Source organism: Macrobrachium rosenbergii, chromosome 41 (genome assembly GCF_040412425.1).
Source record: "Macrobrachium rosenbergii isolate ZJJX-2024 chromosome 41, ASM4041242v1, whole genome shotgun sequence".
NCBI lineage: Eukaryota > Metazoa > Arthropoda > Malacostraca > Decapoda > Palaemonidae > Macrobrachium > Macrobrachium rosenbergii.
Window position 1 is genome coordinate 366,771 of NC_089781.1, and position 20,126 is coordinate 386,896.

At 36.0% G+C, this 20,126-nt stretch overlaps 1 protein-coding gene across 1 annotated transcript in view; it reads right to left on the reverse strand.

Annotated features, from left to right (window-relative positions):
- Nucleotides 1–20,126, reverse strand: part of LOC136826554 (alpha-2-macroglobulin-like) — a 440,224-nt gene that overhangs the window by 218,755 nt on the left and 201,343 nt on the right. Inside the window, 1 exon segment of the mRNA XM_067083736.1 lies at nt 4,359–4,419. Within this exon segment, the coding sequence (XP_066939837.1) occupies nt 4,359–4,419 (61 nt within the window).

Here is a 20,126-nt window from a genome sequence, read left to right on the forward strand (position 1 = left end):
ACCTTGGCCTAGGAGAATTGGTGGGCCGAACAGCCACCTCCTACACAAACACTGCACTAGCACTGAGCTCACCAGGTGCTCTGAATCACCTTTATTAGCCATTAGCACTTTAACCAAAGAGGCTAACTGGACAATTGATTCTACAATTAATTCAAATCTCTTATCAATTTTTAACTCAAGACTGGCCATGGTGTAGGGATCAGAAACGTGAGAGCCTGGCAAAGGAGAGGTTTGAACAAGTAGAGGAGATGGGACAGGGTTTAAAGATATTAAAGGAGCATTCGTGTCTGACTTAGCAGACAAATCCTGACTAGCTAGTTTACTAACCTCCCTAGCAGTTGCTTTCCTTATTTTGTCCCTAGTAAGTTTTTTCAAATGGGAATCTAATGTTTTCCACTTTTTTAGGTCCCAGTTGTTAGAGTCTGCACATCTCAAGTCAACAGAACAAGTTTGTCCTCTACACACAGTACACATCGTGTGAGAATCATACGATTCTTTAGTCACACGAGTATTGCAGCCTTTGCTGTAACACCTAAAACTAGAAGCACTAGTGTCAGACATCAAGAAAAAGTCAATTAACAATTTGAAAAATGGGTCTCGCCTGTCACTAACTGATAAAAGCCGTAAGGCTTACAAAGGAATACTTCACCAACTGACAAAGAAATATAAACCAGGAAAGTACAAATTCCAAAATCAAGCTGCTGCTAACCACAGTAACCACAGCACTTCAACCATCAGCCAGCAGGAACAAATTAAGCTCTTTGTTAAGTTGTTCCTCTCTTTCCCCCCGAAAGTGGGCGGGGTACATCACCTACCCCAAAATGAGCACGACCCGCGAATTTCAAAATTTTAAGCTGCCAGATAAGTGAAACCAATAGCTATGTAATTACTGGATAAGTTACTTATTTAAAATGATGGCATTATTCTATGTTATACTTAAGTTATAGCATAAAATGTAAGGTAAAGCCGTGTGTGCCAGCTTGTTATTTTGCTTGTTTATAATGATTTTTGTGGTTGAATTCATTTTTTTTGGCCATCTCTTAATTACTGATGTTACAACACAAAAGAAAAAAGTCATGGTAAACACCAAGAAAAATAAGCAAGCTCAATATAAAAAAAAGGTAAATAACAATAAAAAAACTGATTGTAATTTATTATTTTTAACCCATAACTTTGATGTTATAATTTTTTTAGATTAATGGTAAATAAGAAATAAAATTCTTAACTACATTAACTGAAAATAACAAAAACATTAGCATAGCAAAATAAAGGGCTGAAAATACTGCAATATCACCATGAATTGTGTGTCCAGGGCATCAACATCATCATCTATGACTGGGACCTCTTCTTCAGGGTATCAGCCACAGTTAGTATACTATTGAATTACTACGAAAATACTCATAAAAAGTAAAAAATAACTGAGCATCCACGAGTGAGACAAGAGCGTGTTAGGGGCGAAGAGAGAACAGAAAGAAAGGATGGGACGGCATCTCTGTGTCCCGTCATACAAGATGAGAGCTGCGTCAAGCCAACAGAAACGCAAGCTTATTCTGTGTGCGTTTTCATTGGCCGCTGAGACCGAGCAGGAGATGCGTGGAGAGAGACAGCAATGCTCACTCCCCCATACCCGCTGTGTGTACCACCCTGGATTTAAAGGGACATTGGGGAGGCGCCCTTGTGCAAGGGAGTCCGTTGGCCCACGTTTCTACATCCCACATAAGGGTGAAAAAGTACTTATGTTCAATGGCCTATTAGACCATAATGTTTCAAGCCTAAGGTCACATATGACGTACTGATGCATAGAAGAAAGCCTGGGGAAAAATGTTGTGATGCTAACTCTATTCTGGCTGCGATGGCGCTTACGCCCTTGCTCTGCTGCGCACCTCAATTAAGGTAGTAAGGAAATAAATGATAAAGCTAAAACAAAGTAAAATCAAAGCGAAATGAACCTGAAAATCTGAAAATTCTGGGAAGAAAACTAAAAGGTGTGATTGACTTGACAGACACACACACTTAAAATGAATTATTTTACTGCCAATGGAAGATGCTTCGAAACATGATTATGCATAAGACAAGGTGGGGACTCTTCTGCTTTTAGCGTGTCTTGAAAATGATCTGGAGCACATTTAAGGCTTTTGTAAAGTGATGGGTTAAATCATTTTAATTTTTACTACATTTTGCTGCTGCTCTGAGTGTCAGTCCTGTAACAAATATCTTTTTAGGGAAACTTATCTTTGTTAATCACTCTGCTTCCATAAATGGTTCCATACAGATACGACACGAAAAAAAAATGGTCACATGATCAAGATGGCATTCATTACCATTTGCACAATGGGAAAGACTACTGTATACAATTCCTCCTTGTTCATTGTGGATGCTCACATAACAGTATTTGTCTTATTTTCCCAAAAGTTGTTATATTTGTACTTTCGCCATAAGGTGCTTTTTTAAAGCCCAGAGTACACTTCTGAGACAAAATGAGTACCTTGAAAGAATTGCATCAATTAACCTGCTTATAAAAGGAACCACATTATATTACTTAATCTACCTATAAAAGAAAAGCTACACTTTGAATAGTTATCAAATAATTTAATACTATTAATAATACCATGGATATGAATGTAAAAGCAGGAAAGAATTCTATGACTAATCATCCATAGCTAGCTTATTCCCAAGTGCACTGCTTTCACAATTACAGTATTACTCTGCTCCTCTATACCTTTTTGGCACATTTTACTGAAAATTCTCTGTAGCTTTTTGGTATATTTAAATTCTGTCTTATGTTTAGTCATCCTTAAATGCAGCATGGTCAGGGTCCATACAGGAAAAATAAAAATTATGAGGCAAGAAAAAATAATTGAGAATTGTACCAGACTCTTAGACTAAAAACCACAAACTGAACGGATATCACATGTAAATAATGCTTACTTCAGAATCTAGAGCGAAACTTCCACGGGTCAGAGTCTACTTTAATAAAAACAGGACTGTGTTGCCACTGTATGCAAAAAGCTATGAAAGCTTCTGTACACAAGCAAACTCTGCAAGAAAGTCAAACTAAAGAAATACGATTTTTACAAATAATGTTATAGGTGTGGATATGAACCATAGTCTTATTTAAGGAACTTGCAGTCTGAGCTACTCTAATGTAAAAGCTGTATGAAACATAAATTAGTATGGATGACTTTAGCAGGAAAAATAAACATACTGCCAAAAGGGCAAGTAGGCAAAATGTGTCCATAAACCAGTAATTAAAGAATACCTCAATAAAATAAAAATCAACTTAGAAAATAATGAAAGCTAAACTTTGAACAAACATTTAACTCCAAGCAGGTTATCAACTCGTATCTCAGGGAGAACTGAATATGGACACTGGAAAGTAAGTCATGGGAACGACTACTTCATGTAGGGCATGAGAAATGCAAAATAGAAAAGGAAGAACATAAAGGTTGAAAAAATGAGATGTTGATACTTGATCAACAGTCTTAGCTTACTTGAAGTGGCCTTCACCATACTGAGCTGTGACTGAAATTTCCCTGACCTTCTTTAAATGATGATAAAACGTGATATGTAGGGCTAGTAGAAATAAACTTAAGTAAATATAATAACTCAAGTTTTATATGAACCAAATAAATCAAATCCACATTTCCTAAAAAGATAATACTGTGATTGTCATATCACAGTGATCCATAGAAAGACAATGACCTCTCAAACTCCCAATAGTGAGGCAATGCAAAACCCTTGACTTTTTGTCAAGGGGACCATGCAGTATAATAACCACAACACAACTGGGGTTAGCCAGCTTCTGAGAAGTTATTCAACATATAAGTAAGAACATGGGGTTTCAGATCATTTTGTCTAAATCTCTCTCCTTTACACTTATGTGACTACACACATCAAACAATTATTTTCTATTTTGGGAAAGAATGACAAAATAATATATAGAGGTGCAACAAAACTTTCCAATCGGGTCGCACTTTGAAATACAGTACTTAACATTCACTGAATTAATTCAACAGAAGATTTTTAAGAGTCATCTAAATTCTGTAAGAATTATTCTAATTGAATATGCTCCTTAGCTATCTCTGCAAAATTATAAACAAAAACTTTATATACCTCTGCTTTTGCAAGTTACAGAAAGTAAATAAAGACATACAACTTCTAGATGAATAAATCTCCAATGCTAATGCCTTTCATTCAAGAAGAAAAGACTTTTTAAAAATATTTCATCAAGTCTATTAAGAAAACACACAGTAGTTGGAAAATATGACAATACCATCTCACTCAAACACAAAAGTTTAAGGTATCACACTATCTATCATTCAGAGAAACAAGATAAAAATTGAGGCTTTCTAACTTACTTGTTTCCTCACAGGGTCTTGTCTCGGTTGTAAGATCTGACATAAAGTATATTCCTGAATTCTGAAATGGAAAAAATATAAGTATTTAAACAATTATTTTGGCAATATGTTTTTCTCAATAACTGATAGCATGAAGCACAAAATTTTGTATCCATGCCAACTGTTCTTTCTACAATCCATGATTATCCCCACCCCAAAAGCGGTTTCATACTAGTTTTTCAGTAACACAACAATAAATGCCAACCCACCTCAAGCTACAATTCAATAAGAACTTAGCCAATAAATGGCTTTACCTGTACAAAGGGTGGAAACAAAGGTTAACCCAATTTTGCCATTCTCTCAAAGGTGTTAATAAGTACAATAATCAACTGTTCTTCTAAAACTCCTCGCCTAGTGACAATCTAAAATTATATCTAAATATTAAACTATATAAAACTAAAAAAAAAATGCTTTCACTCATTACAAACACAACTACTGTAATTATTTAAAACATGGTTTGGTTTACATATACAAGCCAATGTGATGTCACATCTCCTTCCCTTCCAAATGGGTGTAAATGCATAAATTTAAGAGCAAAGCCTCATAATGAATAGGGGGGAAGCTAGTGTGTAAGATACATGGGCGTCTTACCATCTGAAGGCAATTTCCATCTATACTTGGATCTACCTAAAAAAAATTTAGTCAGTGCTTCCTCAGAACAAATTTAATTTAAAAATTTTAAATTTAAAAAATCGCAATTTGAAAAAATTCTGAATTATATGCTAAATCCGTTTTCATATTTGTTTACATTTCTGGGTTCGTCTATAAATAAAAATAATCCCATCCTTGGTCTGCCTCCTACCCCTTCACAAAATTTAACTAAGATCCATCAATAACTGTGATATACATTGTCCAGCTCAAATATCCTATATCTGCAATCATATCCAAATTTGGATCTATCTCAAAATTGTATAACTTTCTTGATTATATCTCCCTCTTCCTACAACTTTAATACTGTTAAAAAACTTTTTGAGATCTTTCTTCCAATGAAGTAAACCCTGTACGTGCAGCTAAATCTGAATCAATCTCAAAATTTAACCAACTCCTCCTTGGTCAATAACTCATTCACAAAATTCGTTGTAATCCACAGAAAATCACAGATTTGTATCCAGAGATCTTGATCCACCTGAAAATCAGCCCATACCACACCTCTTCACACATGTCCCCTGAAATCTCTCCAGAATTTTAGGAAATATCCGACAATAAAACAAAACTCAAGAAACACATTGATCTGCATGAGGAATTGTCTCAAAATTTAATCAAATCTTCCCCCCTCCCAAAAAAATTCACCAAAATCCAATATAAAATGAGGTTCTGATATAGGGGAAACCTATTTTTGTTAGACACTGAGTCCTCAGGATTTATACTATCATGGTCAATCCATGACTCCATAAGACACACCAACCATTCTCAAAAAATTCTCTTACAGTTGGTCTTGGCCCGAATATATTTGTTGGCACAGTGATAAAATATAATGGTTTCCGGGAAAGAGGCCTTTCTCTCCTGTCCACAAAGACTACCTTGGTTTTCCCTTTGTCCTACTAGCACAGAGTACAAGAGCGTGTGCTTGGGCTATCTTCCGAGTTACATGCCAGTCTGTGCAAGATAAATGTTCACCCCAGTTTCATGCCTTTTCATCAGGAAAAGTGGGTAGGTTTGAGGACTCACAAGCAACTACCAAAAATAGGTTTTTCCTACATCAAAAACACTGATAGTATAGCCAATGTTTCTCCTCAAAGTAGCTAAAAGTTGACGAAATGGCTTAGTTCCTAGTAAATAAATCCAACAACCCATATAATTTTTGGCCTGAAGTATAGTTACAGACTATCAACCATTTTCTTCATTCTGGATACCCATTAGGTTTTGGCAGTAAGGAACAGGAAACACCACACGAACCTATACAGTATATATGTATTACTCTTTATGGTTCTAGTGTGACTTACATAATTATGTCAGTTCTGGCTGAGGGATTATTGCACCTTCCCTGGCAATATCTCAGCATGAACACCACTCTCATAGCAATAGCATTTCAGGAATTTTTCATCCAAGGTAACGTCACAGTTTATCATTTTCTTTATTACAGATACCCATTAAGGTTTGATAATAAAGAATAGGAAACAACATGCGAACCTATATAGGTGCAGTCGACCCCAACTTATTTACGGTTCAGCATTTGCAGCTTCAGTTATTCACAGGCTTTTCTGTGGAACATATATCCACACTATTCTTGGAAAATTTGCCTACTCTCTGATTATTTCATAGAGCAATTACTGTATTTTCATATTTTCGTGGCTAAATGTTTTAGGATGATAGTTTAAGATATATTTGATGTTTGAATTATTAAAGTAGGCGGTTATAAGCATTTTAGAGGGGGTCTTTGGTGTTTGAACTATTCAAATAGGCAGTTATAAGTGTTTTTAGAGGGAGTTTCGATACTCGCAGCTTTTCGGTATTCACGGGTGAGTGTGGTACGAATTCCTTGCAAATATCGGGGGACGGCTGTATTATTCTTTGCAGTTCTAAGGTGACTTACCTGTCTCGGATATGGCTGTGGGATTATTGTGCCTTCCCCAGCAATATCTCAGCATCACCACCACTCTCATGGCAACCGTGTTTCAGGAATTTCTGAACCAAGGTAGTCACAGGTTATCAACTGTTTTCTTTATTCTGTATAACCATTAGGGTTTGGCAATAAAGAACAGGAAACAAACGAACCAATGTGCGTGGTATCTCATGTGGTTCTACAGTGACTTACCTAATTATGTTAGGTCTGGCTGCAATGTTATTGCACCCAGGTTCAAGGACACTGTCTCCTAATACCCGACTCATACACCTGGAGAAACATTTCTGAAGAAAGTTAATGGTGTATTAAACTTTTGGATGGTATGCAGGCATAATGTTTTATCTGTACTGAGTTTCCTTATCAGAAAAGAGGATTTTCTGGTTAAAAAGTCCTCATTCTTGGCCAGGAATGATAGGCCAGGAGACAACAGTAAATGACAACTAGGTGTAAGAGTGATGAAACATTATCCCCATTTAAGAGAACCCAGCTTGCTAACCCAAGTTCCTGATGCCAAAGCAGTCAAGAAGACTGCCTTTTGGAGCATATGAATTGTAGCTGTATTGAGTCTACTGAACTGGGGGGATGACAGGAGTCTAAGAACCTTTTTCAGGGACCAGAAAATGGGAAGCCTTGCAGGAACTGGTCCTTGCAGTGCAAAAGTCTGGAGAAGAGAATTAACAATTCTTATTTTAAACTCAATTCCAAAATCATAAAGCAAGGGTTCCAATAATGCTGCCTTAGGTATGTCATAACTGTTGTTATAGCAAGGGCATGTGACCTCAAAAGATATATAATAAAATGTAAAACTGTTGCAACAGATTTCATCTGGGCTCTCAGCATAGAGGCAATCCAACCAAATTTCCCATACAGACTAGTATATTGGATGGATGAAGTCTGTAGTTTTTGCAATAGGTACCTAGCAATGTTAAGTAAATAATTTTCATGGTAGACAAGATTTTACAAATCCACATATGAAAGTCATATCTCAAAAAGGAGGATGTGTAGACGACTTTCCTTCATTCTGTCTGGGATAGAACAGCGGATGGCATTGGAATCTATTCTCTCACCCGTTGTCGAAGCAAAATGAACCAATATGGGGCCACTAGATACGTGGTTCCATCAAAAGCCTTCAAAATCTGGGACAATGGAGGAAAGAGGTATATCATCCTCCATTTGTTCCAGTCTTGTACAAATGCACCTCTTGCTGTTGCCTGAATGTCTAGGTTCGAGACACCCACACTGGATGTTGATGGTTCTTACATGTGGCAAACAGGTCCACTTCCAGATGATCACAAAGCATTTTCCTGGCATGTGACAGCCAGACTCTCTACGTCCTACAGTCACAATCTCAGGGTCAGATCTACCACAGATGCAAACTGTAAAAGGCCCACACTTAGTTCCAACTCTTGTCTGGGAAAGCTTGGCTGTGCAAGGAATCTTCTCAGGTTCTTCCTTATTCTTGTTTGAGTGCTGTTGGGAAGAGACAGCTAGCCAAGAAGAGTATCCCAACAAAGTCCCAGCCTCAGAAACTGTCTGCTTGATGTACGGCAGGACTCTTCTCTGGTGGCCCCCCAGATCATCTCGGTAGACCACCAGTTAAATTTCTTTTTTCCTGAGCTCCTATAAAATAAATATGTACAGTACATATAAATGTTCACACAAGCAATGTTTGTTCAAACTTGACAGGTCAGGGATCACCCTTCTTTCGGAGGACTCCTTCTTGGGGACGCTGAAGAGTGGTGGCAAATAAACACATTTTTTTCTGTGGACCTCTTTTAAGGGGTCTAGTTTTTGAAAAAAAAAAAAAAACTCCTTTAGAGGAGGGGGAGGGTGAGACCATCTGAGTACCCTATCCCACTGGAAATTATTTTCTGTTCCCAAGGGAAGGACCTCCACTGTATGTGATGCAGTAGAAGACGACCCTCTACCATTCAAGTCCTATTGGGCTCCACCTCTTCCCTTTAATATGCAGTCCAAGAGTTTATTCTCCTTTTCCCTGGTAGGAACGTCTTTGCTCGCTTCGAAATGGGTACTGCTACTATTGCTGTCCCTTCTTTTGTTGTTGGAGGGATCCTGTGGGTCCTGTGTAATAGCAGCCCAGTAGTGATAAAAAGAACAAGTGTCTATTAAAACTACCTAGTGTTAGCTACCTATATCACTGTATAATCAAGAAACACTGACTTAGCCAAAAGTACTTGTTCATAGTACGGTATGCTGTCAGGTAACATGATTAATGGGTCATATCCATAAAATAGTAGTAATGTAATTAAACATTAATTCACAATTGCTACAACAATATTGCCAAAAAGGATTTACTCACAAATGTTTCTAAATCCAATTGAGACAAAACTAAATGGATACCCATACAATGTATTTCTTTACATTTCATAACTTTGATTACACGCCCTATTCCCAACCACCAGGTGAAGGTCATAGGCTACGTTGGTTGTACATAATTAAAATAATTAATTATTGGAATCACCGTACCAAATTTACATAAAATCAGTATCCCAAAGATTTTGATTTATTTGACAAAGCTCACCATTTTGAAACAGTAATTTTTACATTTCCGCAAGAAATGGAGGAGAGTAATGACAATTTTTCTAAGCACCTGCAGCGTCACTATCGGCAGAGTAATACCAGTTAGAAGTAGATCTGCATAATGTATTTCCTTTAGCACTTGAAAAGAACCCCGATGATTATTAAGGATAACTGGGGAACTTTCTGTATAATAAAATCCATTCAGTTTGATTATAAAACACTACAAAGGAAATACTGGCCTTTAGTAAGCACCAAGGCCTGCAAGTCAAGCACAATTGGGAACTAATATCATGGCTACATTTCGCAAACAAGTTACGCCAACCCAATTTACCCATTCTGTAATCTCAAATTATCTAGCAATGTTAAAAAAGTCACTGACTAATGAGTTCCAAAACAAAATAGTCTAATATTATTGCATTAATACTAATTACCACTTTGTTAGACAGGAAAAAACAGCACAGCAATTACAGCGTAGCCCAGTGATCTAATCATAACTTCTCACCTTGCAGGAGACCATGGTTGGACCCATCTCAAAATAAATTTTTCAAATCTTATATTTTTTGGGGTCACCATGAAGTATTGCTTGTAGTGAAATGTATCATCATTATTGATGTATTATGCTCAGGTCCTCTGAGAAAAATTAAATTACTATACTATACGTCCCAGCATTGAAGAAACACTTTTTTTTCCCCTGAAATAAACCTCAGAAATTTATTGTGCATCGTATATGCCAAAAGTCAAATTTTCACAGCCTATCTTAACAGAGTAGTTATTGTTCCCAGAAAGTAATCATAACTCCTGTATATGCCTCTGAATAAAGAATATAATTTATACTTAGTTAAAATATTAAATAAAAAAGTATCATATATTAAATAAAAAAAGTATCATAAAAAATTATTTACATACATATATAGTCAATCCCTGGTATTCGTGGGGATAGGGCCCACAACCCAAAGTGAACAGCTAAAATCCGCGAATACTCGACACCCCCTCTAAAAATGCTTATAACTGTCTATTTTAATCTTTCAAACACCAAAGACCCCCTCTAAAAATACTTACAACTGCCTATTTTAATAGTTCAAACACCAAATTACCTTAACTATCATCCTGAAACACTTATATATCATTTTAATATAACTTCAATATTACTTTAATATAATTCTAATACAATTTCAATCACTTTAATATCATTTCAATGTGTACGATTTCTCAGCATCATATCTATCATGGGTGAAAAAAACCAGCTCAGGAGCTCAGCTACCAACAGGGTTCACTATAAGGAGGTCTCTTGGGTACTATAAAGGGGTCCCTCCTGAACCTATGGAGGGGAGACAACCAGTTTTTGACCAGCCAAAGTTAAAAGCCTGTTTCTTTCAACATAAGTTTCTCTCTCTCTCTCTCTCTCTCTCTCTCTCTCTCTCTCTCTCTCTCTCTCTCTCTCTGATTTATTATTTAATCTTATTATTATTTAATAATCTTATTGCTATTATTATAGGTACAGTATTATTATTATTATTATTATTATTATTGTTATTATTTGAAAATTAGTACTTATTATATTACCTGAGCATTATTATTATTTAATCTTATTAATATTATTTGAAAACTAGTAATCCATTTTTTAATCAACATCAAAATACACTAATTAGTGAATATTTCTTGACAAAAAAGTTCAAGAATTGCAGAATTTTTCATGAATAATTTGGGGATAAGTTCGACAGAAAAGTCAGTGAATCTGTGAGTGCTGAACTTTTAAAACCGCAAATATGGAGTTAACTGTGTATATGTATATATATATATATATATATATATATATATATATATATATATATATATATATATATATATATATATATATATATATATATATATATATATATATACAGCATATACTACACACACACACACACACACACACACACACACATATATATATATATATATATATATATATATATATATATATATATATATATATATATATATATATATATATACATATACAGTTGACCCCGCTATTCACGGTCTCACAATTTATGGACTCACAGATTCATGAATACCAAAATCCACAATATATTGGACCCCCTCTAAAAGCGCTTACAACTGTGTACAGTAGAATCCCAGTCCTCAACTGTATCAGAACTCGACATAATCAGGTTTCAATGCAAAATTTAGAGAGAATTTTGTATCGGAGCCCAAACAAAAATCTGGAATCCAACGCAATGAAGCATGTGTTTCCTGTTTCAGTCAGTCAGCGCTAGTTGGTGTTGTTCCCAAGCATCGTTTAAACCCCGCTCAGCTGTGTTTCAAGTGTTTTGATCTATTTCCTTAGTTTTTATGGCTTTTTGTACTGTACTTTGATAAAAACATGGAGGCCAAGAGAGCCATTGCATATAAGCAGAAAATCAAAGGGAAAGAACCACAATTGAACTTAAAAAAAAAAAGGGATTATTTAAAAGTATGAAAGAGGCATTCATGTGATCAATTTAGTGTCTCAGTTTAAGGTACTGAGATCCACCATAAGTAAAATTTTAAACCACTAAGAGGCGATAAAAAGTACTAGTGTTGCTAAGGGGGTTATGAGTTTGACAAAACAGGGGCCTCCCATAATAGACAAAATTGAAAAATTGTTTTTAATTTGGATAAACGAAAAACAGATTACTGGTGATAGTGTTTCGGAGGCAGTACCGTACTTGCCTTTGTAGAAGATGTACCCTTTTTCTACCTCTCTCTCTCTCTCTCTCTCTCTCTCTCTCTCTCTCTCTCTCTCTCTCTGTCAGGAAAAGATACTGCTAATTTGAGTCTCTTTAACCAATGCACATCTGCACACAATGTTTGGAAAGTGTATAGTACAGGTAATACATCTTTGGAAGACAAAAAAACATAAATTTTGTTGTGATTCGCGTGGAAACAGGGAACAGAAATGGATTAACATTCCTCGAGAGATTAAAGAGATGAATTTTGTTTTGAAAATATGTCAACACAGCATTATTAAATATCCTCTGAAGCAAAAAGAAATTATTCTGTTGCTGAAGAATCTCTGAACCAACAATTTTGCACTCAGAGTAATGAGAAGGAATTCATTCTATTCTTCATGTAATCAGTAAAACACATACACTATTAAAAACTATGTACTGTATTTAAAACACACGCACTTACTTCATTGTCAGCTTCACATGAGCAAAACGTTCTTTCTCAGACAGAATACAGCTAAAACTTGATTGGCTGGCTGGTTGCCATGGAGACCTGATAGTCAATGACAACCCTCTACCTCTGTTCTATTTATAGATATTCCGATCACAAATTGTGTGTACGGACACTAAAGTTTGAACCTTGCCATGATCGTGATTATTTGACTGCTGCTTGCAAAAATTACTCAATAATTTGATTTATTTCTTCATGAAATCAAGAATTTAACAATAATTTTAACTTTAATAATATATTGGTATGAAAAATCCCACACAGTCTGTAATAGTGATGTGTCATCACTTGCGAACCTTGTTCCGGACCGTCCTCATATGTACGACTGCAATCTGATGACGACGTTAGCAACAATAAAGAACAACCCTCTCCAAGATCGATATGATGAGATGTATTTTATAGTCTTACTTATCGTTAAAATTCACAAGTTGAATTACAGCTATTTTGATCATCTATATCACTTCATGCATAAGTTGATAACATTAATTTGGGTCAAAATGTCGTGAACAGACATGCCATTGGTATTAAAAACCTTTAACTATATCCATTCATTTCTCAGCTCTATAAAAGTTGCAAAGGTAGCAAGAACCAAAATACTGTCATTAGATATATAGCACAACTGTAAATAAACTGAAAATATTTTTATCTTTTGTAGGACATGATCACTAGGGCGAGAATATCTGCTTCTGACCACCAAAGGGTTTAAGTTTAGCTACTAAGGGAATTTCAACTGGGGCAAGTTTAGGGTAATAACTGGTGGTTGAGTACTGATTAACCCATTTTGTTATTTCTTATGGAAAAAATTTATTCGGATCTCGACTGAATCGCATCTCGACCGTTTCTTCTGGTTGGATTAGCGTCAAGGTCCTGAGTTCTACTATATTTTAATAATTTAAACACCAAAGACGCCCTCTAAAAACACTTATAACTGCCTGTTTTAAAAGTTCACTACCTATTTTAATAGTAAAACACCAAATATACCTGAAAATATCATCCTAAAACATTTTAATATCATTTCAAAGCCATCTTACAACATTACCTTAAAAATATATGACAAAGCTAAATGCGAAAACTAATAAAGTTCCCCTATATTCAGGCACATCCATTTTCTCTCAAACAGTATTGAGGCTGTCCCGTTTTCCTTTTACAGTCCATAGGGGAAATACTAGGGATTCACAGGTACTGCTAAATATTTACCCTGCATTAAAAAAAAAAAAAGTCTTGTTGATATTTTGCTGTTTGCATTAATATTAATATTTGAAAACTAATAAATAATTTCTTATCATATACAATGTATTTAGTAACAAAAATAACATCAAAATACAATAATTAGTGAATATTTCTTGATGAAAAAATCTGCGAATTACCGAATTTTTCAGAGCCCTTTGTTGGCCGAGTCGGTTGAGCTTCAGACTGTCACTCGATGGGCCGGAGTTCAATTCCCGCGGCCAGCTAATGAAGAGTTAGAGGAATTTATTTCTGGTGATAGAAATTCATTTCTCGCTATAATGTGGTTCGGATTCCACAATAAGCTGTAAGTCCCGTTGTTAAGTAACCAATTGGTTCTTAGCCATGTAAAATAAGTCTAATCCTTCGGGCCAGCTACTAGGAGAGCTGTTAATCAGCTCAGAGGTCTGGTAAAACTAAGGTATACGTAACTTTTTACCAAATTTTTCACAATTTATTGAAAAAACATTCCACTGAAAAGCCCGCAAATGACTGAATCCACGAATGCTGAACCACGAAGAAGCGGATCCACTATATACATATATATGTGGATCCACTTTTCAATAAATTGTGAAAAATTATGTGTGGGATGTTTTTTCAATAAATTGTGAAAAATTTTTTTATAATATAATATAATAATATATATATATATATATATATATATATATATATGGATTATATATGTATAATATATATACATATATATATATATATATATATATATATACATATATATATATATATATATATATATATATATATATATATATATGGATTATATATGTATATATATACATATATATATATATATATACATATATATATATATATATATATATATATATATATATATATATATATATATATATATAATATTATATATATATATATATATATATATATATATATATATATATATATATATATATATATATATATATATATATATATATATATATATATATATATATATATATATATATATATATATATATATATATATATATATATATATATATATAATATATATATATATATATATATATATATATATATATATATATATATATATATATATATATATATATATATATATATAATATATATATATATATATATATATATATATATATATATATATATATATATATATATATATATATATATATATATATATATATATATATATATATATATATATTATATACACATATATATATATATATATATATATATATACACAACACACAGTCGACCACGTATTCTCAAGAGATGTGTACCACAACCCATAAATAGTTAAAACCCCTCTAAAAACGCTTATAACTGCCTATCTTGAAAGCTCAGACAACAAATGTGTACCTTAAACTATCATCCAACATCAAATATGCCTTAAACTATTACCCTATTACTGTATTAGTATCATTTCAAGGTCATCTTAAACATTACCCATAAAAATATATGTACTTACTATATGGCTTATTCCAGTCCCCCCTATGTATTCAGGCACGCACATTTTCTTTTATACAGTTACTATTCAAGCCGTCCCATTTTCTTTTACAGGTGAAATATTGGTATGTATATAATTCATAAAAGAGAGAGAGAGAGAGAGATAGAGATAGAGATAGAGAGAGGGAGAGAGAGAGAGCAAAAATATGTATGCACATTAAAAAATTTAATACTACATACATATTAAGATTATGTAAATCATACAGGCACTCACCAGTGATAAATGGTGATTAAAGATGATGATGATGAATTAGCTGTGCTGTCCGATGAATGACGATGAAGATATGACTGAACAGAAAAGCAGAGGAGTTACATCTCCTCTGAGAGTGCCTCTTCCCCTTCTTCAGGAGGCGCGTCATCCGGGGTTTCAGGAGGCACATCTTCAGGCACTCGGGGAGGCACTACTTCAGGCGATTGGGGAGGCACTTCTTCAGGCACATGGAGAGGCACTACTTCAGCAAGAAGATGATTGGGGAGGCACCACTTCAGGGGTTTGGGGAGGCTTTGGAGGGTCCTTCTTTGTACATTTAATAAACATAGAGATAGGTAGCTTCTGTAGCTACTTCTTCATGCTGATGAGGGCTTGATTATAGGATGCCAATGCCACATCAATGGCATTTGAAAACTTTATGCAGCGTTACATATAAGGTTCCCATAATGAAGCAGCATCCTGCTTCTCCTAAATCATCCTCTTAAGTTGGGACAGATATTCCAAAGACAGGCCCTCATCCCCCTCCTCATCTCCTGAACCTGGCATCTTCTTCCTCGCTGGCAGACTTCATCAGCTCTTCCAAATCCTGGTCCTTTAAGCGGTTAGAGTGGGCATCAATGAGGGTGCTGATTTCATCTGGGGTGATGTCCTCAAAGCCTTCTCTACCAAGAATCCTTGCCAACTGGACCACCTTATTAATGGCTGAATGTTGAATTTCTTCAAGAGAGAAGCCCTTATGATCGTGAACACACTCCAGCCACAACTTCCAGCAGGCATTAAAGGTCTCCTTCTTCAGGTCATTCAACGATCGGTCGATGACAGACAGACATGTGGCAATCGTGAATTTACACCAATACTCCTTCAGCGTAAATTCATAGTCAATGTCCATTGCATTCATAAGGTGCTCGAGGAAGTTCCGGGTGTAGAGTGCCTTGAAGGCATGGATCACACCCTGGGCCATAGGCTGGAGGAGAGAGGTGGTGTTGGCAGGGAGGAACTTGCGCTTGACTCCCCGGTAATAAAGATAGAGAGGGTGGCCACCAGCATTATCCATAATCAGCAACACCTTGAACTCCATGCCCAAGTTGCTGAGGTATTGCCTAACTTGAGGGATGAAACTCTGAATGAACCAGTAAGGCTTTTGGTGATCCAGGCCTATGGGTTGTGCATCCAAAACACAGGAAGCAACACTAGTTCTTATTCCTGGGGCCCTGGGTTTTGCAGTCTTGTAAATGAGGCCTGGTTTCAGCATGAAGCCAGCTGCATTCCCACACATTTGAGGGTAACCCTATCATTCTGGGACTTGAATCCAGAGACTTTGGCTTTGTCCTTGTATGCCCAGGACGGCATCTTCTTCCAGAACAGGCCAGCCTCATCCAGAATGAACACCTGTTCTGGATGGTAGCCCTTCTCCTTTATAATTTTCTTGAAGATCTCCAGATATTTCGCGGCCGCTTCCGTATCTGCAGATGCTGCTTCCCCATGCAGAGAAACATTCTTGTTGGAACCGCCTCTTGAAAGTGGTGGAACCACCCCTTGCTTAATTGAAAACCTTGAGAACTAATGATGGTCCTGCTTGTGGCTTGTTCTCCTCTTCTTCTTCTTATGGCGCAGGTTTGTGGAAGCCTAAGAATTTTAATTCCCCTGTGTCGTCACCTTCCTGTGCCTGCCATTGCCATGTTCCTGTGCCTGTCCATCGCCACCTTCCGTAGCAGTCGAATACTGTTGATATAGTTGCCACGCTTTTCCGTGAATGATGTTGGAGTCGATGGGGATGTTCTTCTTACGGCAGTCCTTTATCCACAACGCAAGTGTAGATTCCATCTTGACGATTGTCATATCATGCACTGTCAAAACTGTTTTTGCACGACTGAAGAAGCTCATGCTACAGCCTTTTGAGTCTCTGCCTCTTTCTCCTTAATGTACCTCATGGTACTTTCACTCAACTTAAAATGGCAGGCTACTGCGGCATAACTTTTACCTTTCTTCAACATATCCAGAAGTTTTACCTTCTCACTGAGCTTCATGACCACCTTCTTTCGTTTAGGCTCTTTGCCAGAAGACTTAGAAGGAGCAGGACATTTAGGAGGCATTTTAGGGCACAATTGACTGTGATGCACAAAGATTTAAAACGACACACACACAGATTCGCAATTACACCTGATCAGTACTTAATACACAGTGAACCAGGAGAGATGAGGCTCCTGTAAAGTCCCCACTCAACGGGTTCTCTATGATGAACATCCTGTTTTCTGCGGTGCCTTCACAGCTGACCTGAGGTCGCAAGTACACAATCTTATTATCATTATTGTGATTTGTATATCTATTACCTGTTCATCTGCCCTTGTACCAAGTATATGTGTCAGAGTATTCTTGTGTCCAACCAGCTATTGTTAATCATCATGTTTTCTATACGTACCTGTCCTGTTTTGTGTAGAGAAATAGTTTGACCTCAGGTCACTTGTAAATTTTTGTATTGGCGGTCTCTGCGTATACACCGACGTCTGCACGCCGCTTTGTAAGCGGACCACTTCATCAATAAACCAGCAGTACTTGTCTTCCTGCTCTTTCTTTAGCACCTCTCACACTCCCACAATTCCATCTTTGCGAGATGGGATTGATGATCCAGTCAATCAACACCAAGTTTACAGCCAATGAGCACCAAGGAAAATGAATGGCACTCCTGGATTAGCTGCTTTACAGACGACAGCCAATAGTGTGTCGAGTATCATTGTGCCTGGGTATACAGCATCCCAAGATGCATTTCCTTTCTCTGTGGATTGCTGGCTTGGATAGAACATTTTATAAGGAAAAAAATATGTTATTGAAATTTTGCTGTTTACATTAATATATTACAGTACTGTAATATTTAAAAATTAGTAAATCTTTTTTCATCATGTAATATATATTTACGTACAGTAGTCACGAATATATACTGTATAGTAAAATGAAAATACGCCGCACCCGACATATCCTAGCATGTAGTGCGTAAATCCCTCCGTATTTTAGATATGCTCTACGTACCACGTATTATCCTGAAGCACTTGGATATTTAGAAATCATCTTACAACACAACAAAATACTATCTATAAAATGTACAGTATGCACAGAATATCAATGTTGTTAAGTGCAATACCCTGTATGTATTTATGTACACTGTAGCACAAATGACCCACCATCTCTAGCCAGCATCTCAGTTCATTGTATATGCCTCTAGAGGTTGTGTGTCGTGTATGTACTGTATGTATCGGTGCGGATTCACGTATCTTTTTGAATCGTGCCCTACGATGCCTCCTAAATGCAAAGAGCCTAAACGCAAGAGAAAGTTCATGACACTCGAGGAGAAGGTAGACGTGATTGTTATGTTAAGAGAGGGTAAAAGTCTGAAGAAATAGCAGCCTGTACGACATGACATTAAGTGCCGTCACCTTCATCGAGAAGGAATATGAAGAGGGTAGAATGCTTGGGAAGGGACGGTTTAAATATATATTTAACACACCCCCAAAACAGGCAAACTAAGGTTGGCCAATTTAAGAAAAACACATCAATGGCAAGAGGAAGAAGATATGCAAACGCACATGGTGTAAGAAAAAAAAATTCTAAAAATTTTTCCCTACCTTCCATGGTAAGCTGAAAGTGACTACTTACAACCCTTGTGTGGGGCCTCTTTCACAAGAAACTCTTAAAAATGTGTTAATTTTACCAAGTTATACATGTTTTTTTTCTAATAATTTATTTTATTTATTTTGTAAAATTATAATTATGTACCGCTCACACAATATCATAACAGATAAGAACTAAAATTAGTAACAAATTCCGAGTATATTTGTTGTAAAATATTTATGAGATTTACTGGGAAGGGGAGATGCAGTAACTTTCTGTGAGGTATACATGATTTTCTAATATTTATTTGCAAAATTACAATTATAGCTGGCATACTATCATAAAAGATAAGAACTAAAACCAACAGCAATCACTGGGTATATTTATGAGCAAATAAATAAAAAGACGTCATGGGATAGAGGGGGTAATGCATTTCCCCATCAAGTCTCAGGGCAGATTGATCCCCCTCTGTTGGTCAGTCCCGTGCTGAGCTACTACTGTTGCCTTAAGTCATTTATCGGCCACTGGAGTGTTATGAACGTCTTTCCCGCTAAATTCATCTAAATCATATGGAGTGTAATATTAATACTCATATGAATTAGCCCGTACATCACTCAAAACCTGTTATAGATACTCATATGATGATGCCTGTCCATTAAGGGTTAATGAACTGATGCAGCCCTATCGTAACACCTTTGTGGATATGTTCAATTACCTCAGCAAGGTGGTGCCTCCCAAAACCCCTGACGAAGTGCCTCCTGAAGAAGGGGAAGATGCGCCCTCAGAGGAGAACACCTCTACTTTGCTGTGCAGTCATACCTTCATCGTCTTTCATCGGACTGCACAGCTAATTCATCACCATCATCTATAATCAACA